This window comes from Chenopodium album, chromosome 15 (genome assembly GCF_948465745.1).
Source record: "Chenopodium album chromosome 15, dcCheAlbu1.1, whole genome shotgun sequence".
Classification (NCBI taxonomy): domain Eukaryota; kingdom Viridiplantae; phylum Streptophyta; class Magnoliopsida; order Caryophyllales; family Amaranthaceae; genus Chenopodium; species Chenopodium album.
Genome location: NC_137848.1, coordinates 48,487,579 through 48,514,938, shown reverse-complemented (window position 1 = coordinate 48,514,938; position 27,360 = coordinate 48,487,579). Strand labels below are relative to the sequence as shown.

General features: G+C 34.9%; 2 protein-coding genes and 1 pseudogene across 6 annotated transcripts; all 3 read right to left on the bottom strand.

Annotated features, from left to right (window-relative positions):
* Nucleotides 1-1,950, bottom strand: LOC145581340 (xylan glycosyltransferase MUCI21 pseudogene; annotated as a pseudogene). The gene is made up of 3 exons (XR_014099620.1): nucleotides 1,734-1,950; nucleotides 1,342-1,410; nucleotides 1-1,202 (listed from the first exon to the last, which is right to left on the bottom strand). The product of XR_014099620.1 is annotated as a xylan glycosyltransferase MUCI21 pseudogene (transcript).
* A 9,748-nt stretch (nucleotides 1,951-11,698) lies between these two features.
* Nucleotides 11,699-15,654, bottom strand: LOC145583260 (calcium-binding protein CBP-like). The gene is made up of 5 exons (XM_081640466.1): nucleotides 14,973-15,654; nucleotides 13,205-13,251; nucleotides 12,934-13,109; nucleotides 12,802-12,820; nucleotides 11,699-12,006 (listed from the first exon to the last, which is right to left on the bottom strand). Exons 1-5 carry the CDS (start codon nucleotides 15,526-15,528, stop codon nucleotides 11,902-11,904), a joined length of 903 nt encoding a protein of 300 aa, XP_081496592.1. The 5' UTR covers nucleotides 15,529-15,654; the 3' UTR covers nucleotides 11,699-11,901.
* Nucleotides 15,655-18,028: 2,374 nt separating this feature from the next.
* Nucleotides 18,029-26,565, bottom strand: LOC145583259 (uncharacterized). 4 transcript variants are annotated; one of them, XM_081640463.1, is made up of 5 exons: nucleotides 26,334-26,565; nucleotides 25,095-25,210; nucleotides 20,157-24,991; nucleotides 19,498-19,611; nucleotides 18,029-18,525 (listed from the first exon to the last, which is right to left on the bottom strand). In XM_081640463.1, exon 3 carries the CDS (start codon nucleotides 24,950-24,952, stop codon nucleotides 20,195-20,197), a length of 4,758 nt encoding a protein of 1,585 aa, XP_081496589.1. In that variant the 5' UTR covers nucleotides 24,953-24,991; nucleotides 25,095-25,210; nucleotides 26,334-26,565; the 3' UTR covers nucleotides 18,029-18,525; nucleotides 19,498-19,611; nucleotides 20,157-20,194. The 4 variants fall into 4 exon arrangements, with proteins under 4 accessions (XP_081496589.1, XP_081496588.1, XP_081496590.1 ...); XM_081640462.1 differs by having other exon boundaries at nucleotides 19,498-19,588; XM_081640464.1 differs by having other exon boundaries at nucleotides 19,498-19,588; nucleotides 25,095-25,196.
* Between the last annotated feature and the right edge of the window lie 795 nt (nucleotides 26,566-27,360).

The following is a 27,360-nucleotide window of genomic DNA, read 5'->3' as shown; positions in this document are numbered from 1 at the left end:
TTATACACTGCCTTTTGTTGTAATCTTCGAGTTCATGAAGTAATCATCATAAACACGAACTAACAACTTTTGAAACCTCTTAAGATCCAATCTCACGTTTTGATCATCCAAATAAACCTTCTTAGTAAACTCCCACCCTTTTTTATTCACACTATTAGGGTCACTCAAAACAGGATCATCTTTATCATACTTGTAGTACAATGAACTTTCTCTAGGATGAATTTTGTACCCTATGTACTTTAAACCCATCTTTTTCGCAGGTTCTCCATAATAGTTCTCGGATGCCCAATCCGTTCCTAGAGGAATAACTTGTACTAAGACGCGATTAGTCTCTAAGAAGAGAAAATGTGTCATGGCAGCTCCATGAACTCCAATCATAACATCACTACTACTTATTTCTTTGTATATGGTAGCTAACTCGGTGTTTCTATTAGGCCTCAATATATGTACGTTGAATCCCATTTTTTGTGCTAATTTTATCAGTGCATGCTCGTTAGTTATGCCTCTAGACCCACTTCTAGACAATAAGACCATTTTCGGCTTTTTCTTGAGATTTACTGCTCTTTTTGGGGCATCAAAAGCTCGGCTTAGAAGGTTTTGAAAGCCTAAGGTGCTCGCTTTGCTCAACGATGAGTCGATTGTGAGCTCATCGTGGATTTTTAGCCCAACGACGGCTTCTTGAAAGCAATGTGTCTTGGAGTTGGAATTGAATATGATAGGAGGATAGTTAGAAAGTTGTGCTAGGATTTGACTATATTTTGTGTACCACCAAGAATGGTATTCAAGGATAACAAAGACTACTTCTTTGTTGAAATGTTGTGAAGTTATGTACAAAGGGATTATACCGTCGTTGAATTCATGGTACACATTGCCTGTATAGCCTCCGGTTGAGAAGAAAATGGCCGGAACTTCGTGTGTGAGGTCGCATTTGTGACCGGACTTAGCCAAGGGTTTGTGTTTTGAGATTAGTTGCAATTGATCAATTGTGTTCATTACACTAGTCTCCCATTTTCGGGTATAAGGCTTGATAATTTCATGTTGTAACTCGTGATCCTCGAATTTTATAGGGATGTCGTGTAGAGGGGCTTTCGGGTTTGTAGATGAGTATAGGAAGATTGAAGAGGAGGAAGAGTTTGTTCTAATATCTCCTTTCATGAAACATATGTCTGTACGAAAATGGCTTCGATCACAATAAATCCTTCCTGCATTCAAACAAACGATTATATGACTTAAAATTGAATTAAAGGTTAAAATTATGAACAAAACTTAGCGTGTTACTGCACATACACCTCACACGTCGATTAATTATCTAATGAAGCCAATAAAACAGGGGAAACTTACCATTTGATACAGAAGAAGCAGTTGGAGGATTCGAATCCGATATTTCATACGACAATTTCTCTCGTCCTTCTGATTAATCAATAAAAATGAATAAGAGAAAGAGTCAACTTACCATGCATGAAACATAGTAAAACAGAGCTAATATTCAACATAATCCCTTTCTTGGGCACAAACTATTAAACATAACATCAACCTAATAAAAATAAGCAAATACTTCATAGTACGAAAAAAAAAAGATGTTATAAATTTCTAGTTATTTTCGAGTACATCTTTATTTTCACTTTCCAAACGACCACAAATTAACTGTAGATGTATTCGGGAACATAATGGACAAGCTGACAAAAAATGACCATGATACTGAAATAATAACCAAACATTTGACATGGACTTACGATGTGTACAAGATAACGAAAACGGAAACCCGAAAATCTGAGACACCCAAATGAGGCTGCAAGAGAGGAAAGAGAGGCAGAGTAGTGAAAATAGCTTAGACGACTTGTTTCTCTTGGATGACCTTAATTCTTCCTTCATAATCTTACTCCTAATTATTTCATCAACTTTCCTTACATTATGAAGATGATCATTATAGTATTTCTGAAAATACACCATCTTATACAAAAAAGAATGTTACACTTCAAAATAAAGTGATATTCTATATTTTACTTCTTTCTTGTTAAGGAAAACTAAACATCTAACTCTATGATTCTAGGGGTATAAAGTTATAAGAATCTCCCTCTTTTGAACTCTCAAGAAATGTAATAAAGATGAAACTTGTGGATCGTATACAACATGTATATGTCAAGCTAGAACACGACGAGGGTTCATACACGTATCTTTAAATCTCTCCGTAACATTTTGGCTATGTAGTTCCAAGGGTATAGAGGTCTGAAAAAAGTCGAAAAAATAAAGGGTACTTTAGGAAGAAAATTAAAGATTACGACGAGGTATACTAATAAAAGGGAAGAGGGAGATTTGATAGAAATATGAGAAGTTGCATGAAGTTATGGTAAACCTTATAATTAAGGAAAAAAATAATGTGTCAAACTTCAACAAAAGGAGGCGTTGGGTAAGAGCGTGTGCTAGTTTTTGCTCTTGTTTGTATTGGTCAAATAGGGGAATTAGGAAGAAGAGTTCTTATCTTGTGGATTTAAAATGCATGGGTTTTTTTTTTAATTTAATTAATTATTGTATTATTCCATTTTTTTATTTTTTTTTTATATATATTTTTGAAAGAGTTTTAATAATAATTTTATTAAACATAGCTTTTAGCTAGCTATGTTTCCCAAGGTTACAAGCAAAGGGGATATAGATTTATTGATCCTTGATAAGTTGTTAAAGGAAGAGATCCTCAAAAGTTGTTAAATAAAAAGGTGGAGAGAGAAGATGAGAGAATAAGAGAATGTTAAGTTACTTATAACGTACCTTTACATCATTCTACCTTATCAAGAAAATAGTATGTTTGTTTTTTCATATTGAAATATGAGATGATTAAATAAATTTATAAGAGAAGAAAAAAATGAGAAATAAGTGAATGTGAATTGTATGGTGTGGTTTTGCTTGAACTAAACTCATTGGATTGATGCTAAAGTCTTATTATTGGTTTTGTGCTCTTATACTACTAATAACTTCAATTTTTTAGGTTTTTTTTTTTTTTTGAAACCATTTTTTAGATATTGTTTAACATCTTTTGTTGAATTTTTTGCCCCCTAACCCCCATTTTATCTTGAATTTAAAGTTTGAATTTCTCGAATCTACTTTGGTCTAATGGTCTTGATTGATCTAATTTTTAGTTGATTGCCTTATCAAGGAGAGCCTTGATTATTGTCTTATATGTACGAAGTACATTTATATAGATATTTAGTTTGGAAGTTGTGGTCTTCCGTTAAACGGAAACATTAACGGAAAAAGTTACATGTGATGTTTGTAGGTATAAATTATACCATAAAATACATTAAGCAATAGAAACTGATATTATTGTCTAATTTATTGAATTAATTAAAATCTAGCTTACACTCGTGTGTACATAAAGTATGATAATAAAAGATCAATATAAATAGTAAACTTTTCTAGTCCTTAAAATTTTGTAAGGTGTAAAATGTAGACTTTTCTAATCTTATTAAACTCATAATTAGGTGGCAGTTGCATGGTCAAATGGATCAATTAGTCTAATAATAATATCCTCAACTATACTTGTACTTGCAATAATGCAATTCAATTGAATGATCAATAGAACTTCCTGTAATAAACTTGTACTTTCACTTACAATATACGAACGCTGTTTAAAAGCCTAGAGAAAAGGAGGCGGCGAATGTAGATCACTTGATTATAACGTCAAAGATTGATATTCTTTATCAATCTTTGACTTGCTTAATTAAGCTAGTATGAACAGTACTCTTAATTAACTAGTTGAAGCAAAAACATTAGATGATCAACCAAATTCTATTAATAGTGATTATTGATTATTGATTAATTACTACCTTCGTTTCATACTATTTGCAACTTTGAGGTGGTATTTGTGAGAGATAAATGTTATATGTAGTCTTCAATTTGTGAGTTTTATGTAAGAGAATTGTCCCATATGGGAAGAATATGAAAGGTTGGACTTTTTTATTAACTAGTGTGTACTATGTGTGTTTTCATTCTACGAATTAGGAGAATCCTGGGGGTAAATTAGCATAGGTTTTCCCATCAGCATCATAGTGGGGGCTAATATTATCCTAAGGACAGAGATTAATCTCGTCCTATTCGATTTGTATTCTCATTGTAATTAGTTTTATATTTTCTGTGATTGTATTTTTAAACAATAAAATATTTCAAAGTTGCAAATAAGATGAAACGGAGATAGTATGTAACTATGTATATCTGAATAAAGACAACTTGTATCAAAATGAGTTCGGATTCACAATAACTACCATTAAAACAAATCCATAAGGAAATTTGTGATGCTTACTAGAGAAAATAAAATAAGATTAACTAATCATGTAAATAATATGATCCCATTTAATTTGGATTAAGGGAGAAACCGAGAAAGAAACAATGTATTTAGCAAATTGAATTCTTTTGTCAACCGAGTACGTGTTTGAGATATCCCGTCATAAGAATCAGTGGACTAAGACTTTTATTTTCTAAAATCCAAACTTTTTTATCAAAAATATACTTTGTGGCTTTGTATAATACCGATCTTTTTGGTTGACACGTTTCTTTAGTCACGTTTGCTAATGTACATATTCAATCGTTAATATCTTTCATCATTGAAAAGCAAAAACAATAAAAATTTGATATTTTGAAAATATATATCGTGACAAATCTAACAAGACGTCACTTGATTATATTTTTCATTACGTATAAATCACAAAACACGATCAAAGAAAAGTGTGTGAATAGTGCTAAAGTCAAAACGTATCAACTAAAAAAAAACGAAGGTAGTAAAATAGATCAAACTAACATGCGCCTTGAGTTAGATTAGCATTCAATATATATTTTCCAAACTAATTCAGTATATGAGGCATTGAGAAATTATACCGATTAATTTCAGAGGGGAGGTGATTAATTATAAATTTATCAAAGCGATACCCTTGAATACCCCCTAAAGTAAAGGTTAACACTGAAATTTAGATTGAGGGAGTACGCCATAATATAAGCAATCAAGAAAAATGGCCTCATAGTACAAGTTTATGTTTTCAAAGAGGATAAAGTTTGTAGCTGAACCTGCAAATTAGGTACAAATACCTTTATTCCATATGACTCAGATCAAAATAGTTCCAAGCTTAGTGTGAGGTTAATAATATCATCAGCATATAGATGCTTCAATTGTACAATTGATCATGCAATGTCATTAAAGGCACGATTACACTTCCATTAGACTGTACTTATATGAACTAGCTAACCATTCGAAATTGCAGGACATGCATATCTAGATCTTCACTAAAGCACTTGAGCTAAGGATCGGGCACGATCTGTGCTGATTTCCACAACTGATTATTCTTCTTCCTGCCTCTCCCGCTCATTTTCCAATCTGCACGCTCATGTTGATCTAAATGCTATAACCTTGCTACTGCCTGGCTATTTATCCTCTTTACATGCTCAAGTAATTTACCTCATCACCACTCACCAAGAAGTATATATATGCATCTGCACAAAAAAATCATGCGTAATTCATGAAAGACAATTGATACTATACTTCCAGCATTTACAGTATCCCATGTTCCTTTCAAAGTTAAGCAGACCGTAAACCTATTTGATCATGATTGCATCCAGAATTCCAGACAGTTGAAATAGCAAGTGTTACTGCATAAAAGCAGTAGTCCGCAACTATGTAGTATTAAAGATGATGAATGGTTCGTTCTGCATTTTGGAGAGGTGGTCAAACTGATGCTGTCTTCTAGTAGTCCATCCACATTTAAATATTGCTTGTAGCGTGGTAACTGATAACAATGAAATTAGTCTGCATGAAACTGATATGAAGACTGGTGCAAAAATCATGCATGCTTGAAGAGTTTCATGCTGAGCCAATGGAAGTAGACAGCAACCACAAGGATTGGAAGCGACAATGGGACCAAGAAGCAATAATATCTGTAAAAAAAAGCCAAAATAATCAGCAATTCAATATTAACAGCACAAACATAATTGAAGCCCAAAAAACAAGAGTATGCAGAAAGTAATGAAACAAAAGAAGCATCCAGGCAACGAATACATTGTATTCAGTACACCCCTTAGGTACAGATTGAGGTATTTGGTGAACCATAAGAGATAAAAAATAAAAATAAAAAAAATAAAAAAAAAATTGCATCACAGAGATAAAAGGCGATCTGAAACTGTAAAGAGCATTTCTCAGCTACTTGCAACTTGCAATGCCTTTAAATTATTCGACCATCCACAATTCCATAACTTGAGGACTTGACAAGAAAATTACTCCCAATGAAGGATGAAGTACTCTGTTCATCTCGAAAAAATAACCTCATTTCATGCAAAGGAAAAAGAAAATCACTTCTCATACTATCTTAATATCTTTGGCCAAGTGCATTTTTGTCCAGTTGATATCTATTGCCATTCAAACCAAAAGGCTAGAACATATGAGGAATATTTATCGTATTTCAAATCCATGAACTGAGAGATTCTGCAGGACATGTTTAACAGAAGTTACTTTCTTGATCCCATCTTACTTTCTATGGTATACAGGGTAACAATTAAGGGACATACTGAAATAAGTGAAATTGCCAATATCACAATTCAACAATAAGCTGAATTCCAAGTAGATGAACCACGAGCAATAATCCAATAGAAGTATAGAACTGCTTTCATACCAGCCGCTTGTATGTAAGCAGGGAGAAGCCTGAAGAAGTAGCGCACCCCCCCCCCCCCCCCCCCCCCACACCCCCTTCTCTCTTTCTCACAATCTCACCCCAGAGAAAAGGATAGAAGTTCCTTCAGCATTAATAATCTCTTATGAGAAAAAGTAGAAGAGTTCCTACTTTCAAGACAACTAAACAATAAGCCCTCTTTTTGGTTCATTTATCCTCACTTCAAACAGTACCTCCATGATATTGGTGTAACTCAAAATCATCAATTTTGTAATATGAATGATATCCGAATCAAGCAAAGTCGTAGTAGATAGTGCAATGTGGTAAAAACATAGCTAGACCTCTTTGTATCTTCAGTCTACCTACATTTTTGTTTATAAATCACGCTTTCATACCTGGCCAATTCGGCCTAAACTAAGATCCCAACTATCAAATTTCCAGTATCATTTGGTTTACTGCTGAAAACATTGGATACATAATTCTAATTTCGGAAATTCAGAATCGTTCTAGATAAATTACATCAGTAAATAACTTCATTTTCTTCAAGATTTTTACTACTCAGCCAATGTAATAATATCAAATTTCCAATCATGAGATTGTATAACAAACTTTCCAAATTCTAATACCAAAATCTTCAATGCTCATAAAATATAATTCACAATTTGTGCAAACCCATGATTCAAACTAATCTTCTAACAATCCCCTTATTCTTGTAATCATATAATTTATAAAATTAAACATATGGTTGATAAGGTTCGAATTAAACAACATGTAATACACTGAAATTAGTCCTATTAAGCAAAATAATTGTAGTACTAACAAGATGTATAATCATATGCAAATAAATTTAAATAAAATAACCTGTCTTTCTGTATAGCAACAATTAAGGGGTTTTGTGAAGGCGGCAGGAGCTTGGAAATGACAGCACAATAAAGAAAACCCAGAAATGAAACCACGCCAAATGTAAGAAAAAAGGAGCCCCAAATTAACTGAGGATTTGTTAAATTTTTCATAAATCTCAAGTCTTTGATTTGATTCTTCATTGATGGTTTAACGGATTTATTTCCAATGTCGTCGATCAACATTGAATTTTAGGGTTTATTTGGGGATTTTTGATTGATAAATGGTACGGAGTAATGTTTAGATTTGGAAATTGGAATACCATGGGGGTAATAAGTCACCGGCGTTTGAAAAAGTAAAAAATGTTCAACCTTCACTACTCCGTAGTAGATGGTTTAATACTAAATAGATTAACTCCATGCGATGCACGAATTTAAAATAAAAATTGAATTATAGACTTTTAACACGTATTGAAAAAAATAACTTCCTCATTTTTTCTAATTAATTTATAATTAAATATAAATATACAATTTCTGAAAGTGCATAATTTTCATATTTAATTAAGAAATTTCAATAAAATTATATTATTAACTATTGTTAACAACTCGTAAATAACTTAATAACATAATATGTGTAGAAAACCCAACATTTAAAATTTAAAAATTCAAATGGAATAAATTTTCAAAGCTATATTAAATAGGGTAGCTTAAAAAGGAAAAAAAAATATGACATCATCCTTGCATTTTGGAGGGAAAAAATTAAATAAAAAAAGTGACACGTAGGCAATAGTGACATCAGCTATTGTTATTTTAGTATATACTAGGTTAACACCCGTGCGGTGCACAGAATTACCAGTAATTTATCTTTGGATTTTTGTAAATTTTTTTTTTTTGAGTTAAAAATGTTCATAAGTTCAATTTAATTGACCTCAGCTATGCTAAAGACTCCAACAACCTAATATCAAAATAAATCACCAAAGTAATAGGTACTTATGTTATATTAATTACCTAAATCTATTTAAAATTAATTAGCATTTGAGCAGAAAATCTTTTAATAAAATAGCGCCATGTGTACAACTTTAAAAAAAGATGACATCACCAGTTGCTACTTTAGTATTAGTTTTTTTGACAAGTACTTTAGTAATAGTTATAGATGTAGATACTACATATAACTAACTTTTAATATTAACAATTAGAAATATAAAATTTTGGAAATTGGAATACTATGGGGGTAAAAGTGACCAGCGTTTGAAAAAGTAAAAAATGTTCAACCTTTACTAGATGGTTTAATATCTAAAGTAACTTTTAATACTGACAATTAGAAATATAAAATTTCTAAATCTCTGATAGAGAATATTCATAGAATATTCTCCTTTTAGGTTTAGGATATATTTGTATAAGATTATCTTATGATGATATCTTTACTTATCTTATAGTTACCTAATATGATTAGCTTTCTCATTGTAACCCTATAAATATTGATCAATAGAAATCACTCTAGTAAGGAGTTTACATTATCTAACATGGTAGCACAGCTTAGGTGAGATCTTGGGATCATATACAAAAAATCTCACCCTGACGGTGGGTTAGAAAATTAAACCCACCGGCGGGATATACACAAATTTTTTATGCTTCCGCAACCCCACACATATAGTTTTTTTTTTTTCTTTTCTCAAAGTTTTTGTTTAGAATCTTTATGTAACCTTGCGCTTCCCACCAACAGTAGCAACCGCGAAAGCCGCCTCCATCATTGGTGGCAATCGCATACACTACTGCCTCCCACTACTGGTAGTAACCACATCTGCCAACCTACTCCATGTGTCGCACTCTATTTCCACCTCCCCATAACCAACAATGATTCTTACATTGCCCTATTGGTTTTTCTACACTAATCACATAGATTTTGTTTTGGTGGTGGTATATCAGAATAAGGTCAACTTTTGCACATCTCTTTTGCTATCAAGTTAGCTCCCCTTATTGTTGCAGCACTTGGAATCTTTGTGGAGTATTAATTCTTGCTACCTGGTTTCTCTTTTGAGAATTGATTAATTTCAAGCGGTGAAATTTAATCTTTTCTTGCGCAATTTTATTTGTTTTTCTTCAACTGTGATTTCACGTAGTAGTGTAGTGTCTTCTCCCCGATGATGGTTTGATCCCTTAGCTTATTCTTCTCTGGATCTGCAACTTGGCCCAAGTATATGCATGACTCTTCTCCTTCTCCTCCAGCCTAAAAGCGCATATTTCTACTATACGTAGGTCGTGGTTGTTGCTTTTCATCGTCATCACCAGCACATGTCTACTACTTCTCTTTTGATCATGGGTTATCATATTATCCTTACCGTTCGATGCATGATTCAGATCCAGTCTAAGTACCCGATTTTCTCCCGCTCCGTCTGCGGGGGTGTGATAGAGAATTTTCATAGAATATTCTCCTCCTAGGTTAGGATATATTTGTATAAGATTATCTTATGAAGATCTTTACCTATCTTATAGCTACCTAATATGATTAGGTTTCTCATTGTAACCCTATAAATATTGATCAATAGAAATCACTCTAGCAAGGAGTTTACATTATCTAACAATCTCAATTATACTTGTATTTGTATATTTGTATTATTCATATACTTCATAATTACTAGAGTGAACTCATTGGTTGAACATTGATGTGCACAAAATTGTAGCGTTAAAGATTTGAATTATTATAATTACAAGTGATTCCTAAATTATTATACAAAGTATAAGATATCCATATCGGTGGAATAACTTACAATTTCTCTCTCTAATTTTAACTCTTTCACATCATATTCCACTAACTTGAGTCACTATTATGAGTCAACCATTTATTTTTTTTTCACAATGGTGAGCTAGCTCACTACTTTTAAAAAAATTGTATTATGTTAATTTTGGGCAAAAAAAATTAAATGAAAATGCAAAAATTTGCCATTTATCATCTTCTTGTTTTGTCACTGGGTTCGTGTGCCAAGGTGGTTAGTGACTTGGAAGAGGGAGGAGTCTCACCTCAAGAGTCACCATTCACAATGGTGAACTACCTCAAAATAGGAGAAAGAGTATTGTGACTTGTGAGAAGGATATCGAGTGACCCATTGTGGGTGCTCTACGGTTTATGGTGGCTTGGTTAAGAATATATGAAGTATATTGTTTTGTACTTGTTGGGGTTGTTCATCCCAAGTCCCACATGAAGAAGTAAGGAGGTGAAGATCTTTTTATAAGTGAATGCACACTCTATTGATATAAGGCTTTTTGGAAAAATGCTCGAAAACAAATTAATGCGGACTAAGGGCATGTTCTAATTGACTGAGCTAGGCTGAATTGAATATTTTATGAGAGAAGAAAATTAAGAACTGAACTGAAAATAAGTTGAAGAGAACAGACCCTAAGCGCAACACGAACAATATCATACTAATGTGGATTAGAGTGAACATGTTGGCATAGACTGTAAGGGCTTGTTTGGTTCCCCTTATTTTTGTTTATCTAAACTTATCTGGTCTAATCTAATCTAGTCTGAATGTTAGATTTGACCAAACTTTAATCTTAAATATACAATAATCTATATGGAAAAAATATATCAACTTAGGTCTTGTTAGATTCGTAATAATGTGTATTTTATTAATATGTGATTTTCATAATTTTTTTCATTACGAAATTAAAGATATTTAGTAATAAAAAACTGCATATAAAACGATATCTGATCTGAACTTATTTTTTCTAAAATAAGTAAAAATAAGGTGAACTAAACAAGAACTAAATCGGAACTTTTCAATTAATTTTGACACAATTTTGCAGAAGGTAAGCAAGCATAAATTGCAAGTACTAATCATTTTCAAAAACCTTCATGTTGTGAATAAATACCGGGATCGAGTGATTTGTAACCTGAAAACCAGAGAGATGTTTTACCATGTTGTGACAAACATTAATACGAAGGGAGTAAGTTTTACCATGTTGTGACAAACATTAATACGAAGTATGTTTTACCATGTTGTGACAACATTAATAATTAGTATTGCAAATTTGCAATACTTCTCATGGCCCCTGACTCCTGTCAAGGACTCAAGGGGTTAAATATAAAAAATCAGAACTCATAAGCAAGACCAATGGTGCATCCTTGGCTTCAGGTAAAGCAGATCAATCATGTAACCCAAATTGTATAGATTATCTATCTGTTTATGGAAGCACAAACGCGCATCAAACACTCGTGAATTGCTAAAATATAAAATTTCATATCATGTTATTCATGTACATTAACTACATAAGAGCAAGTCAACTGAAAACAGTGAAAAGTGAGAACAAAGCTATGTATCTCAAAGCATCAAGCCATCAATTTTACGGTTTTACACGAGCGATTACATATATCATGCTGACTAAGACCAGGAAAGGAACCAGTTAACTTCTCGCCTTCTATATTATGCAACAAGAAAGGGTAGAACGGTGAGCATGAAATCCTCATAAGTAAAAGTTGCTGAGCCGCTGTAATTCTTGTCTTTCTCCTTGAACTTCTCAGTTAGACCCTGCAGCAAGCAAAATATAGATAAACAACTTGATATTATAAAATTAAAATATCTGAAATTATATTTGTAAGGCTGCAAGAGTATTTTAAAACAGCCCCATTTGCCAAATTAGCATTCAGAAAATCTCCTGCAGCAATGTGGCTATGTCTACATTCTCAAATTTCTTGTCCAATTTTGATTTTTAAATATGCATGTTTCGTACTTGCATTTACTCAGAAACTAGTTTTTTCAAGAAACAGAAGGAGACTACTTGCAAGACTTGTAACTGCTACAAAAGGAGGGATCTAAGGGGCATGGTAGAAATTGAAGCCTGTGTGCTTGATAAATACAAATCCAGGGACGTTTCCAGAATAGCAGTGAGGGATATTGTCCTAAAATTTAGTTTCTGACAAAACCAATTACTAAGTAGGCTAGTACACAGTCCAAATAACTAAAATAAAATCCATAAAAGCCAAATCAGTCAGAAAAAAAGAAGGATAACTAAAAGGAAAAATAGCATCTCATGCAAATGAATCTAAAACTAAAATGAAAACAAATCCGTTTTCCGTAGTTCAAACACAGAACACTTGAGCACAAAAACAAAAACTGTGCGTAACCACCAAGAATATCTGAATATGCTAAAATCAAGAATACAGGAGAGAGGAGAGCCTTGTGCAGAAGATTAGCCTCAAATTAGCACTTGCACATGGCATGACAAAAATGCATGAATTTGGTAAGTTGGGAATAAAAAAAAAATCAAGTTTTGCATTCATAATACAAACTAGAGAAAGATGGAACAGAAGAACAAAAGGTTACCTTCACGGTGAGGCAGCATCTGCAGCACAGAAAATAGATAATTAGAATTGCTAACAAATAAAAGTATTAAAATACTTCGTATGTAAGATATAATCCATAGTAATTTCAGTAGAATCAAAATTAGTAACATACTCGATGAAGTTATCATATTCGATGGCCTTGCTCTTTCCCCCAGTCTTATCAAACTTAGAGACAAGCAAATCCAAGATTACAGGGGAGACAGAAAATCCAAGACCATATAATGCATCACGCAGCTCTGAAGCATCTACCTTGCCACTCCTGTCTCTATCATATCTCTCAAATATTTCCTGGAGAACAGTCAACCAAAAAATGATGCTACCAGTTAGCAATACTTTCCCATAGATAATCCATGGTGCAGTAATATAATTTTTGAATAACATACCCTCCAAGACTGCAGACTGTAGAACAGGGTAATAAACTCCTTAGGACCTGCAGAGATATGTGGATGTTAATGGACAGTATTTAACTTCTATTTATGACAAATCCCCTTTTATTTTGTACATGTCCTGTAGGTAGCAAGAATGGAACAATACTTCAAGCAGTAGTAAAGAAGTACTTTTAAAACAATAAAGCATTGCAAAGAAAAGGAGTTACTATGAGATCAAATATGGGCGTGAACTGTGAACATCATCGATTTTTAAAAAATGTTATAACTTCTTCAGCTAAAATTATTGGCTTCAAAGCAACCAAGAATTGATATTGGGCTCTAAGTCATATTTTAACTTTCTTCAGGACACTTTCATAGCATTACTTTAAACTTGTCCAATAGAAAACTTAGGGCCCTTTTACAAAAAAAGCTAAACTAGAGGTAAAAAAATGATAAAAGACATCTGGGTCCATAAAATTGTATTTGTCTTAGCATTTGGAACAAAAAGAAACATTATTTGACATTAACCCCAAACAGTACTACTGTAACTGGCTATATACCTAAAGACTCTGCCAAGTGACACAATGATCAAAATTCAAAACACAGCATCTTAATACAACCTCCGTTCACTATTATTTGCAAAAAAGGGGTATTATTAGTAAGATATAAAATATTCCTTTGTTACACATAATAATTAACGGAAGTAGTATTATAAATTTAACTTAGTGCATTCACATTTTCTTCAATGTAGCAAAACCCCTTCTCTTTCTATATTGAGATAATATTTCCATCTTTTGTAAAACATTATTGTTCACCTCCGAAATTTATAAATTATAACCACCACCACCAAAAAAGATGCAAGTGCTAGGCTGCAAACAGTCTAGTTCACCACAAAGATCAAACCATGAATGTTGTTAAAGAATGTAGACACACAATTACACATCAGTCACTTTTTTCAAAAGGAAAAAGCAATAACACCAACCAATAATGAGAATTTTGCCGCCAATATGGTCTAAATTCCAATATTCATGAAATAAGCGTTAGGGATGTGCCATCAAGTACTTCATGGACTCACATCCCTTATCTTTTCCTTATTATATAACAAAGGTAGCCAACTAATAATATAGTATACCCATTCTAAGCTCAAATTCCTAAGTCGTCGTTTTTAGAATTAATTTACAGCAGTATTCAACTCCCACCACCTATATATCTTCTATTTAACTTCATTAGAGTCCAAATCCACTACCAACAAGCTTAATTTCATTCAAACCAAATCCAATTACAGACTACCGTGGAGCCCGTGCACAGTCCTAGAAACAAAAATTAGTCTAATAATGTACATATTCGTCACTTTTACACCTAATACAAGAACCCACCATTCATTTACACCAACCTACAAACGTGTAGCCTTTAAATATATCCCAATTTCTGACGCATTTTATTCAAGAATCATCATATTTCTCACCCAAAATAAATAATTAAATAAACAGTTTCATTCATTCAAGCTTCTGTTTCAAGAATTAAAAACTTTAACTACAAAATTCTCATTATTAAATAAATCCGTGGTCAAACTAGTGCATTTGATACCATAAAAAATAAAAAAAAAAATAAACAAAAGGGTACAATTATTTTGAAAATGAGGAGATACTTTCAAGAATGGTGCCACAATTGTTCAAAAAAGTCGTAACAAAATCACGAGTCGATCGGTGTAATTAATTCGAACAAGAACATAAGACAATTCAATTTGAAATAAAAGATGAAAGAGAGCAAAATGAATACGTACCAATCTTGCGAGAATTGGAGCTAGTAAAGAGGTACATAAGAAGATGAACAGTACGAAGACTAAAACTCTGATTATAAGAAGACAGAGCCCTCTGAAGCTCCTTATCATCAATCAACCCACTTCCATCTTGATCAGCAACCTGGAAACACGCCACCACATTCGGGTCAGTACCCGGTGGGAAAGTCGACGGTAGCAGCGACGCAAATGGGCTGGACCCATGACCCGGAGGAGGTGGATAAGCCGACCCATGACCCGGAGGCCCAAACGATGGGGCCGGGTAGCCCGAAGAAGGAGGCCCATAAGATGAAGGGTGGTTATCTTTTGGGGGTTTGTCGGGCTTGGACCCGTAAGAGGGGGGAGCAGAAGGGGTGGAGCCGTAGGAGGATGGTGCGGCGTAGGGTTGAGCCGTTTGAGGAGGTGGGTGAGAATGGATTGAGCCGTAGGGTTGGGGTTGGTTGGGTGGTGGTGCGCCGTAAGGTTGGGGTTGGTTAGGTGGTGGTGCACCGTAGGGTTGGCCATAGCCGTAGTTGGGTGGGTTGTGGGGGTAGCCTGACATTGTTGGTCGGTGTGATTGAGGAATTTGGAGGAGAGAGAAAATTGGGATTATCGGATTTTGAGTGAAATGGGAGGTGTTGTACAAGTATTTATTGGAGTAGTTTCGACTTACGCGCTTGCGCCAGGATTTGGCTCAATATAGGGACGATTTACCAAAATATGGTTGTTGAAATTTATTTACCATTTTGCTGGAGCTAAACTTATTTACAAATTGATGTTCACCTAGGATCGGGAAACTTTGTTAATTTTTTTTAATTTTTTTCAGCTTAAAACCGCTACCTCAAGTAGCAGTTTTAGTACATAAACCGCTACTTGAGATAGCGGTTTTAGTACATAAACCGCTATCTTAAGTAGCGGTTTTAGTCTGAAGCTTATAATGGAAAAGTTGTTCAACCTGTAGGCATCGTCCCCTCATTTGTTCAACCTGTAACAAGCTCTGTAACCATCCACACAACTTCTACAATTAAGGATGCCATGTTAATTGATTATATCTTTCAAGTATGGTAATCTTGCTTAGAACTGGTAAATTGGCATATAGTTAAAGCAAAATCCAAGAGAAACAAAAGCAACCAAAGCAAAACCCAACATTCTCGACTACGAAACCAAACAACACCGAATTTCCAAAACAAATTGAGTTTATTATAGTGATTTTGACTTTAAGTGGCAGCAACTTAATTAATTTAACGACTAATTGAATTAAGAAGGAAAAAAAATTTGGGCTAAATACCTTATCAATTTGGGGGTAAATATCAAAAAACCAATTTCTTCATCAATTGGTGGGGGCGACGTGAATTGGGTTGGCCGCTGGAGTGAAGAAGGACGTCGATGACGACCGGCGATGTGATGTGCGTGGTGGTCTGGTGGAGATGGAGAGGATTGTCGTTTTTTTTTTCCTTTTTTTTTAGTATAATGTATTCTACAGAGTACGGAGTAGTTTGTTGTTGTGTGGAATACTTAGAAAAGCCGCTACTTTGAATAGCGGTTTTGATACTAAAACCGCTATCTGAAATAGCGGTTTATAATTTTAAAAATTAAATAGACCCCAATATATTTCCGATTCTACATGGACAACAATTTTATAAATAAGTTTAGTATCGATGCAAAATGGTAAATAAATTTCAAATTAACCATATTTTCGTAAATCGTCCTCAATATAGCCACTATATGGGTTGATAAATTTACAAATCTAAAAAAAATAATAATAAATAAATAAAATCCTTGTAAAAGCTTTTCGAGAAAAAAAAAAAAAAAAAAAAAAAAAAAAAACAAAAACATCTTTGTAAAAGTGATTTTTATCACAAGTTAGTTTGCGCGTTGTGTCCATGGGCATGGACCGTGGGTTTGTTTGGATCATTATTTAATCGGAAAAAAGTATGAAATATTTTATAGATACTCGGATATACTGTGTACTCTATTATTCCAAAGTTAGTTTTTGTTATATATTCACTTCATTAAATAAAAATCAATCTGATTAAATAAAAATCAATCATCAAAATAACAACAAAATGTTCATTAGTGTAATATGCACCTGGGTATATTTTAGGGCTAATCAGAGTGTGGTCTAAACCGCACCAAAGTGCAAACCAAACCATAATTTTTCGGTTTGGTGTGGTTTGCAGTTTGAAAATTACGGTGCGGTTTTTGTAAATGACTAAACCGCGGTTTGCGGTTTCCAAAAAAATAGACCAAATCGCACTGCAAATCGCACTTTAATGTGGTTTGCGGTTTTTATACTATATTTTTATTAAAAACATATAAAAAAAATAAATGAAAATATATAAGTTAATCTTTGACTATTAGCTAATTAAAGGTTAAAAAAATAAATTAATAATCACAAAATTAAATAAATGTTTTTTTTGTAGAAAATTATTATAATTTCGAATAATATGGCTAAACCGCAAACTGCACCGCACCAAACCGCATTTTGTGGTGCGATTTGATGTGGTTTGGTTAGAAGTGCGGTTTGGTGCCAAACCGCACCGCGAACACCCCTAAATGTATCTAATAACCTTTCGAAAAACAGAGCACAACACGTGAACGTGATGATAATGTTTTAGAATAAGTGAAATTTGACATGAATGAGTGTATTGTACTGTTGTACTCCCTAAAGTAAATGCTTGGGTTGTCCTTTCAAGTTATTACGGTGGGTTGGGTACAGGGCACAACCGCACATACAGGGCACAACCGCAGAACTCAATCAGTCAACGCCATCTTTCCCATTGGTTTCTTTGTTAGTACTCCGTATTTATTTTACTTTATTTTTTTCCGTTTGTGCGGGGAAGAGCCGAAGAGGTATAAAATACCAATTGAGAGTTCTTATTTATTTACATTAGTTATTATTGTTCTTTGTTTTAATTACATAGTTTATAATTTTATAGCTTAAATAATAAATATTGATATTTAAAGGAAAACACAGTGCATCGCTCAGGCCACACAATAGTCAGTAGTCATGGTATTAAAAGAACGGAAGAAGTATTATTTCTAACCTTACATAGAGACAACTTGCTCAGGTGTATATTACAGTGCCTTAGCATGGAGGAGAAGCAATAAATAATGTGTTATCCCGTGTTTTCACTCCCTAGTTGTTTAACACCACTATTAGTTGGCCACCTAACTAGGCAAATAAACTTTTTTTTTTCAATTAGAAACCATCATGATACAGCTTCTAAATTTCTAGACAAAATTAGCCCCCATCAGTCATGGAAACCCCCCAGATATGTGTAGCTGTATTTTGTATTCGTAATATCTTTGTGTCGATATCATGATGCTCCCTTCCCTTCAACCTCGGAAAAGCGAGTAATTAAACTTCAAGACAAATTTAGATTGAATGAGAAAATAAGTTATCAAGTTGCATAAAGTACCATTATACAACAGTTACCATCAGCTCAACCAAATCTATCCTATTATCATGTTCATGACTGGGTGCCTCGCTCATCTGGACATCTTCATGCAGAATTGCTTGTCAGGTTTATAACTCCCAAGTACAGTTTACTCAATTCTGCATAACAAGGGGGGGAAAATTATCTTAAATGATAGAAAATCAAACCTGTGCAATTCCTGAACATTATAAATGAAGGCCAATCGAACCATGTGAAATTACTGAACAAAACCATGATCATTAACTAATTTGTACAAGGTTGCATATTTGAAAATTAAAATGCCATAATCAAGAAGAAAATTTGAATGGATTCATTTTATTTCACTTGGGAATTGGGAATTGGGAATTGTTCTGTTTCCTGAACAAGATGGCTAGGATATTCCGTTTATGGTAGCATAGAGCAATACCTTATTCAATTTAAGTGATTTTTATGCAGCATACACAACACATGCAGCTTTATTGATGTATTCACTTAGGATGAGCTATACCTTATTCAATTTAAGTGATGTATTCAGCTAAGAGACTGCATGACAAGCCACCTCTACAAAATCACCATAAATGAAGGTAGCAGCCAGCAACTACTTTATTCATGTTTGGAAAGTTCAATGACATTCCTTAGTATAAATTAGCTTCATTGTATGGCTTAACTAAGTCAGATACTCCAGTTTTATACTTTATGATACAGGACAACAGGAGAATCATCCCCAAAAGCTAGCTCAAGGGGAGGAGAGCCCATTGTCCTATATAAACCCCACATCAGCCCTCCATATGACCAATGCGGGACTCAAGTCCCAGACCTTGCAATGGACCGTAAGGTCCGTAACACTTTATCCATGTCGGAAATTTTCATGACATCATCAGACTAGCATAATATAGCTACACCATCTTAAAACAGAGTCAATAATTCACATCCTACATGTGAGTAGTACATTGAGTAAGTTACTTCACCATGACAATGAGACAGAATTTATATGTACCAAAAACCAGAAGCAGGTAATATAATCCAAGAAAATCATGCAAACTTATTCCGGGAAAAGATGGTAGAGAAATTGAATGACCTTTGAACTTCGTAATATAAGTTTAATAAACTACCTGTTGAACTCCATCCAAGGTCAAATGAGATGCTCCTCCTCAATCGGGAACACCTAAAGCATAGTGCTTATTTTACAATTTGTTTCTCATTCTGGTACAAAGCAATGTTTGGTTCTGTTAGTCAAGGAAAACAATACATCCATATCCTTGGAAAACAAAAATAGATAACTTGCAAATCATAGATCATTAAACAAAGAATTTAATCCAATGAATCAATGATTCATGTCAAATCAAATAGCCAAAGAACTAAAAAGTGAGAAGCATCAAGAGAGGAAAAAGGGACTTATACAATCAAATGCAAGCGTGCATGATAATAATGAGCCGATTTACAGTAACTAACTAAATAAATGGCAATGCATATGAAAAAAAAAAAAACACACACACACACACATGCAAGACACTAGATAAAATTATGGTTTGAAAATCTTGATCAAATAATTGATAGGTGATGAGTACTAAGTATTATATAGATGTTCTAAAAAAAGTATTATATAGATATGAATCCTTCACTCAACGAGTCAACGATATTAAATGGATAGTGATTGTATTTATTCCTATTTGCTAGAGAATTAGCAGATGACCAGACAAAATTTGGTCACATCAACAGTAATTCATTTTCTTATTGAGTAGTGTGGAAGCCAGAGGATCAAAGATCATACCTGAAACTCTTCCTGGTGGAACAAAGTTTTAAATGACATCAAGTTGCATCATTTTTTGCATCAGTCAGTGTAAGGGATGAATTCCTGAAGGAAGCAGGTGTATAGTTAAGCTGATAATTGACTAGTGTTGACCCAAAAATGTTAAACATTGCAGCACTACTATAAGCAACTTCAGCATCTGAACGCTTCTTAAAAACCACTCTAGCACGACTGCTTTGTGGATCTACTTCTGTCTCAGATTCCTTTAGAGGCCCAAAACGCCTGAACATTTTGTTCAGATTCACCTCTGAAAGAGCAGAACTCATCTCACCAAAGTTCAGCATGAGCTCTGTAGGCAGGTCCAGCTTCTTCTCATCCCTAGTTGGCATCTCAGGGGCTGATTCATGATTGTCATGATGATATTGTTTCCTGGAATACTTTCTACGATTTGGTCGAAGAGGCTTCTCAGGATCACCAGAGACAAGCTGTTCATCCTTTTTCTTACGAGCACGTCGCACCGATTTAGCTTCACCACTATCTTGGATAACCATGTCTGGCCAATAGGAATCGTTTCTATCATCAAATTCAAAAGTTTCTGGGGACCCAACAACAGGAGCAGAAGACTTTCGTTTTCTGCCAGACCCTTTGCGCATCTTTTGCCGCTGAGTTGTGACGGCTAAATTTCTAAATTCAGAGAAAAAGCTGATTATGTTACCCAAGAAGCTGTATCCTTTCATCGGATCTCGAGCACATAAGTGAAGCTGTGAGAGCATATCATCCAAAGAAGACTCCTTTGATGGTGTTGGTACGCTTTCAGTTAAAGCATCATCAGGAGATTCTGATACTTCATCAGAATCATCTCCTGAATGCTTGTTGCTTCCTTCACTGCAGCCTTTGATGATTGCAGCTGATCCAGTCAGCTGGCTTGCAACTCTACGAATACATTCACCAACTTTAAAGGATTGCTGCAGATTTGGAGATGCTGTATGTGAAACCTTAGCTAGAGAGATAGTTTTTATGCTCTTCTGAGCTTTAGAATCATCTGTGAGAAACCCTGAACCTTTTCGCTTTGCACCAGCAAACGCAGCAGTTGGAGAAGTCAAATTTATATCATCTTCCTCATGTGAATCAAATTCACCATCAAGGTAATACTCACCCATTAATTCTGTCATGCTTTTTTCTTTTCTCCTTTGGTACACAATATCTTTCAAATCGTGTTTACGTTTATGAGGGCCTTTCTTGGCATCTGCTCCGGTCACTAAATCTGAATGCTCATTCTCACTTGACATCTTCTGATCCCCAAAAAGTGTATCATCGTACTCCACCAACCCCTCATAATACTGGAACTCGGGTAATGCATCACAACCTTTCTGTCGATTAAAAGCTAATAACTGTGATTTTGCTATCGTAAGCTCAAGCCGGTCAGCTCCACTGGTTGGAAAAAGTGCAAGTCTCCTTACATACTCTGCGAGTTTATCAGGTTGAAAAGAATCCACGCCGGTAGATCTATCTACTCCCTCCCTTTTCCTTGACCCTTCCCTTATCCCAGTGTTTTCAACTATTTGATATCTGATATTGTCATAGGCTTCTTCAGAAAAACAAGAACAGGCTAGCCCCAATTCCACCCTTCTAGCAACTTCTTCCAAAGCACAACTCACTGCATTTTGGAATGCTTCTGAATTGTTTTGCCTCTCTGCCTGGGGAAAATGATTCCTGAATGACTTTAACACTGATGCTTCATTCCACGCAAATGTCCGATCTCCAAAATATGCCACCAAATAGCAATCCTTTCGATAATATTTCATAGCCTTCTCAGAGGAATCAGAAGGATGAAATATTTGCCCAGGCCACCAAGGATGGCTCTTCACCTTACCCCATACCAAGTCAAAGACTGCAAAATCACCTTCAATTTCTGGGGGTAGCTGATAGCTAACACGGCAATCTTTTGTCAAGCTTCCAGATTTTAAAGATGAACGTTTAACCTTCTTTTCTTCTTTGCGCCGAAGCTTTGCTGAATGAGAAATCAGCTCCTGATCTTCTTGTTCCTCAGATGACTCGTCTGCTTCATTACTGGCAGCTTGTTCTTGCACTTCCTGTACATCCTCTACGTTTGTTTCGACCTCAAGAACATCACCTGTTGCCATATGTTCCAGGTGCTCAGTCACTGATGAGTCTGGTTCATATTCCAGTCCTTGATCTACACCTTTAACAAATGATTTGACAGGCGAAGGTGGTTGTTCAGAAGCAGCATCGTCTCCATACTCTGTATCTCCAACTTGTATAGGACTAGAATGTTCACAAGAAACATCATCTTCATATTCTCTATCTCCAATTTGTATAGGACCATAATCCAAATCTACCCCTGGGCTACCTCCAACACAAACGTCAGGAACTTCTGGTTCCTCAAGAGCTACATTAGTTTCCATATTTTCAGAAACCAAATCCTGATCTAATTCTTGTTCTTCAGGCAACTCAATTGCTTCAGCATTGGCAGCTTGTTCTTGCACCTCCTGTACATCATGTGTGTTTGTGTCAACCTCGTGAATTTCGCCTAATGGTACATGCTCCAAGTTCTCATCCAATAAGGAGTCTGCTTCATATTCCAGTCCGTTATCTCCACCTTCAACAAATGACTTGATAGGCAAAGATTGCTGTTCAACAAAAGCATGGTCTCCAAATTCTCCATCTCTAACTTGTCCGAGACCAGAATTGAAGTTTGTCGCTGGGCTGCCTCCAATGGAAACATTGGGAACTTCTGAATCCTTAATAGAAGCAATTTCTGCATCCATCTTTTTGCAAAGCACCTCACAATCTTCTTCTTGTTTGTCGGGCAATATTGCTTCCACACCAGCAACTTGTTCTCGTATTTCTTTAGCATTCTTCATGTTTATGTCAAGCTCAGGAATGTCACCTGTTTCTCTATGTTCCAGGAGTTCAGCCACTGGAGAGTCTGGAATCTGATTTACACCTTTACAAATTGAATTAACTCGCAAAGCTGGTTGTTCGTGAGCAGTATTACCTTCACATTCTCTAACTTGCCTGACACCGGTATCCACGTCTGCCACTGAGCTGCCTCCTTTGGATACGTTAGAAATATCTGGTTCCAAAATCGGAACTTTTACTTCCACGTTTTCACAAACCAGATCCTGGTCTACATTTTGTTGTTTAGGAGACTCGACTACTTCCATAACGGCAGCTTGTCCTTGCACATTCTTAATGTTTTCAATATCTGAGTCAACCTCACCAATGTTACCTGTTGTTATATGTTCCAAGTGCCTGGCAATTGAAGAGCTTGATTCATGTTCCTGTCCATGATCTAAATCTTTATTAATTGAATTGATTGAAAAAGATGGTTGTTCTCCATTACTTCTATCTTCAGCTTGTCTGGGACCAGAATCCAAGTCCAGGTTGCCACTAATAGAAACATCTGGAACTTTTTTTTCCACAGCGGGAACTACTTCTGCATCCCTATTACCAGAAACAAGTTCCCTGTATACATCTTGTTCCTTTTGCAATGTGGTATTGGCAGCTTGTTCTTCCATTTCCTTAACATCCTCGATCACTGAGTCAACCTCACGTAAATCATCAGTCGCCCTATATTCCAGGTTCTCAGCCACTGAAGAGCCTGCTTCATCTTCTAGTCCATAATCTACACCTTTATCAAATGAATTCACGGGCAAAGGTGGTTGTTCAAGTGTAGGAAGGACTCTGTTTTTTCTATCTCCAGCTTGACCAGGACAAGGATCCAAATACGGGCTGCCTTCAAGAGAGACATCAGGAACTACTTCAACAAGTCGAACATTTTTTGCTTCCATCTTCTCAGAAATCAGTATTTGATCTACTTCATGTTCTTTGGGCAACACAAATGCTTCAGTATCAGCAGCTTGTTTTTGCACTTTCTCCAAATCCACCATCTCTGAGTCAACTTCATGAAAATCAACTGTCGTTCTATATTCCGGGTGCTCAGCCACTAAGAGGCTAGGTTCACGTTCTGGTCCATGATCTACAGCTTCATCTAATGGTTTGACTGATGAATGTGGTTTTTCATCACCAGTATGGTCTCCATATTCTCTAACCCCAACTTGCCTGACATCAGAATCTAAGTCCATGCTGCCTCCAATAGTATCATCAGGAACATCTTTTTCCACAATAGGAGCTGCTTTTGCATCCATCATTTCAGAAAGCAGCTCCTGATTTACTCCTTGTTCTTTAGGCAACTCAAGTGCTTCAGTATCTACAGCTTGTTCTAGCACTTCCTTTACATCTTCCATCTCTGAGTCAACCTCATGATGATCAACTGTTGCTCTATGTTCCAAGACCTCCATCACGGATGAATTAGGTTCATATTCTTGTCCGTGGACAGATGGCTTGACTGGCAAAGACAGTTGTTCATTAACAGCATGGTCTCCAATAGAAACATCAGAAACTTCTATTTTTGCAACAGAAACTGCTTTTAAATCCATCATTTCAGGAATCGACTTATGATCTTTTTCGTGTTGTTCAGAAAACCCAACTACTTCAATTTTAGCAGCTTGTTCTTCTACTTCCTGCAAATCCTCTATATTTGCGTCGACCTCAAGAACATCATCACATGATCTATATTTCAGGGGGTCAGCCACAGGTTCAGATTCCAATCCTTGATCTATGCCTGCACTAAATGACTTGACTAGCAAAGGGGGTTGTTTACAAGCAACATTGTTTTCATATTCTCTCTCTCCAACTTGTTTGAAACTAGAGTCCAAGTCGACCCTAGAGTTGCCTCCAACAGAAAAGTCAGGAACTTCTGTTTCCACAATATGAACTATTTTTGCATCCATCTTTCAAAAGTATTCATCCGACAATGCTAAATTTCACTCCTATAATCACAAAATGTACACACATGTTGCAAACTATAAGCATGCTAGAATAAGATTTGAGATATTAAAGAGATTCAATTTAACAAAGATATCACACACGTACTTTATGTCCTTTGTAAGCTAAAATTTTATCAGCTTTGTCCATGAGGGATAAAAGCTCTAATAAGGAGAGTTGCATGCTCAGATGCTCGAAAGCCTTCTAGAACTGCTTTCAACACTCTGAATCAGTGAACATTGATGATCAAAATCAATCAGAAATTAAATTATAATTATTTGAGAATATATTGTCAAAATAGATAACTAGTCAAAAGAAACACATTTCCCACAGAACATATACTGTTAAGGATAATTACTCCTTCCATTTCAAAATATAAAGCACTCTAAAGCCTTGTAAGCAAACTGAGGAGGTTTAAATTGCATGACACAATGGTAATGTCAATTGGAATAATTTATGCATTATATCAATATTAACCACGAACCATCCACATTGCCTATGTTAGCCGTTCCACCATCATGACTTCATCCCAATTATTATATTTCAAAATACAAAAATAAATTTAAAAATAAATAAAATAATAAAGAGAGAAACAAAACCCACCAATGATAAAATTTAATTGAAATTGCCATCCTCTCCAAAGTTTAATTAGTAACCAAACAATCCATCAAAGAAACAAGTCCAGGGATAAAAATTTCACCAAACAGATTGTTAAAACAAAACATCAGGTCATGTCCTCAAAACACTCATTCAAGCATAAATGGGTTCAGATAAGCTCAAAATAAGTTTGACAAGTTCCGATAAGGGCTACCCACGATCAACTCGCAACTACAATAAGCTCAAATAAGGTGAATTTAAGTGAAAAGAACACAACTTGAGAAAGAGCACGGGACGAAGCACAACACTGATCCTACTACTCACTAGGTTTGTTTTTAAAATTTAACTAACTTAATTAATAGGGACAAGATCAGGCCAAAAAAAACAGCTCAAATTAAACAAAATTTTAATCAGCAAAAATAATCCTGCAAATCTGAAAAACAGCTTGAATCTAAACTTGAATTTTCTTTCTTTTCTTGAACCTAAACTTGAAACAGCTTAAATCCAAACTAATTAGCATATAAACAACTCTCAAAGAAAAACAACACCATTTTTACCTAATTAAGAACTATCACACAGTCGTATAGTAGCAATTCTATGCTCAATCGTTACACAAAAACCAAGAGAAAATTAACGAACATTTCTTGAATCATCCCAAAATTTCCCTAAAATTAAAAATCCTTAATCTCAAATTACAGAAAAATCAACTAAATCAGTATAAATTAAACCGAATTGAAGAAGAAATCGTACCTAATAAGCAGGCAGCAGTTCAAGATTAATGAATTCAACCAACTTAGGAGAGAGAAATTAGAGTGTGAGAGAGAAGTAGAGCTAAATTTTGAGTGTTTCAGTGACAAAATCTGGGGAAAAGATTGAAGAGAATTGATTGAGAAAAATTGAGGAAGAAGTTGACAACAAACGTAACCTAAGCTTCCTGCTTTCGAAATCGAACCCAACCTAAGCTTCGTATTCTAATCAGACACTTTTTCTCTTTCTTGTTTTTTTTTTTCCTTTTCTATTATTGTCTTTTTGTAAAAGGGTCAGTCAAACGGTCAAACATTATTACAACTGTAGGAATAACTAAACTTGACTTCTTAAATTTAAAGGGCTTTTTCTATAACCCTTATAAAAGCCCCAAGTACCAGGACTATTCACATTTTACTGTTCCTTATAAACAGGAAATTGACGCTTCTGCCCTCCCCTGTCCTTAGCACCCTTCTCTGATTGACCAGATTGCAAGGGGTGGTTCGGTGTTTTTGCTTTGACATTCCAGGTGCTCTCAGCGGGCTGACGCGTGGCTATTTCCTCATTTTTGTTGGCGTTCTTGGCACTCATCCTCTCTCTTTCGTTGCTGGTTTCTTTCCTGGTTAGCTATGTCTTCTTTCTTTGCCTTTGTTTTTAAAAAATTTTAGTTTTTCCCTTTCGTTTTTGTTTTTCTTTCTTAATCGTTCCTTTCTGATTTTGTATGGGTGTTGCAGCGGTTAGTTCAATTGCGTGGTTTCAAGGAGCTGGTGGTGGTGTATTTTTGGATCTAGTTGTTGCGTGCTGTAAGGTGTGCTGATTTAAATTTGTGCTTTACTTGGTTTAGATGGTGTTTAGTTTTGCTTGTGGTCTGATTTATAATGTAGTTTAGTTTGTGAGTGGAAAAGATTAAGTGTTGATAGGCCAAAAAATAAGCTAGCTAATTAAAATTAAAATTAAAATTGTGAACAAAAATTAATCTCCTATAAATTTCTTTTATAAATTTGTTAAAGATTGTGAACAAAAATTAATCTCT

Coding starts and splice junctions, on each gene's coding strand:
- LOC145583260 (XM_081640466.1), bottom strand. CDS start 15,528: ATGTCAGGCTACCCCCACAACCCACCCAACTACGGCTATGGCCAACCC. Junction 13,252..14,972: donor CTCCAATTCTCGCAAGATTG/GTACGTATTCAT, acceptor ATATCTCTGCAG/GTCCTAAGGAGTTTATTACC. Junction 13,110..13,204: donor ACAGTCTGCAGTCTTGGAGG/GTATGTTATTCA, acceptor ACTGTTCTCCAG/GAAATATTTGAGAGATATGA.
- LOC145583259 (XM_081640463.1), bottom strand. CDS start 24,952: ATGGATGCAAAAATAGTTCATATTGTGGAAACAGAAGTTCCTGACTTT.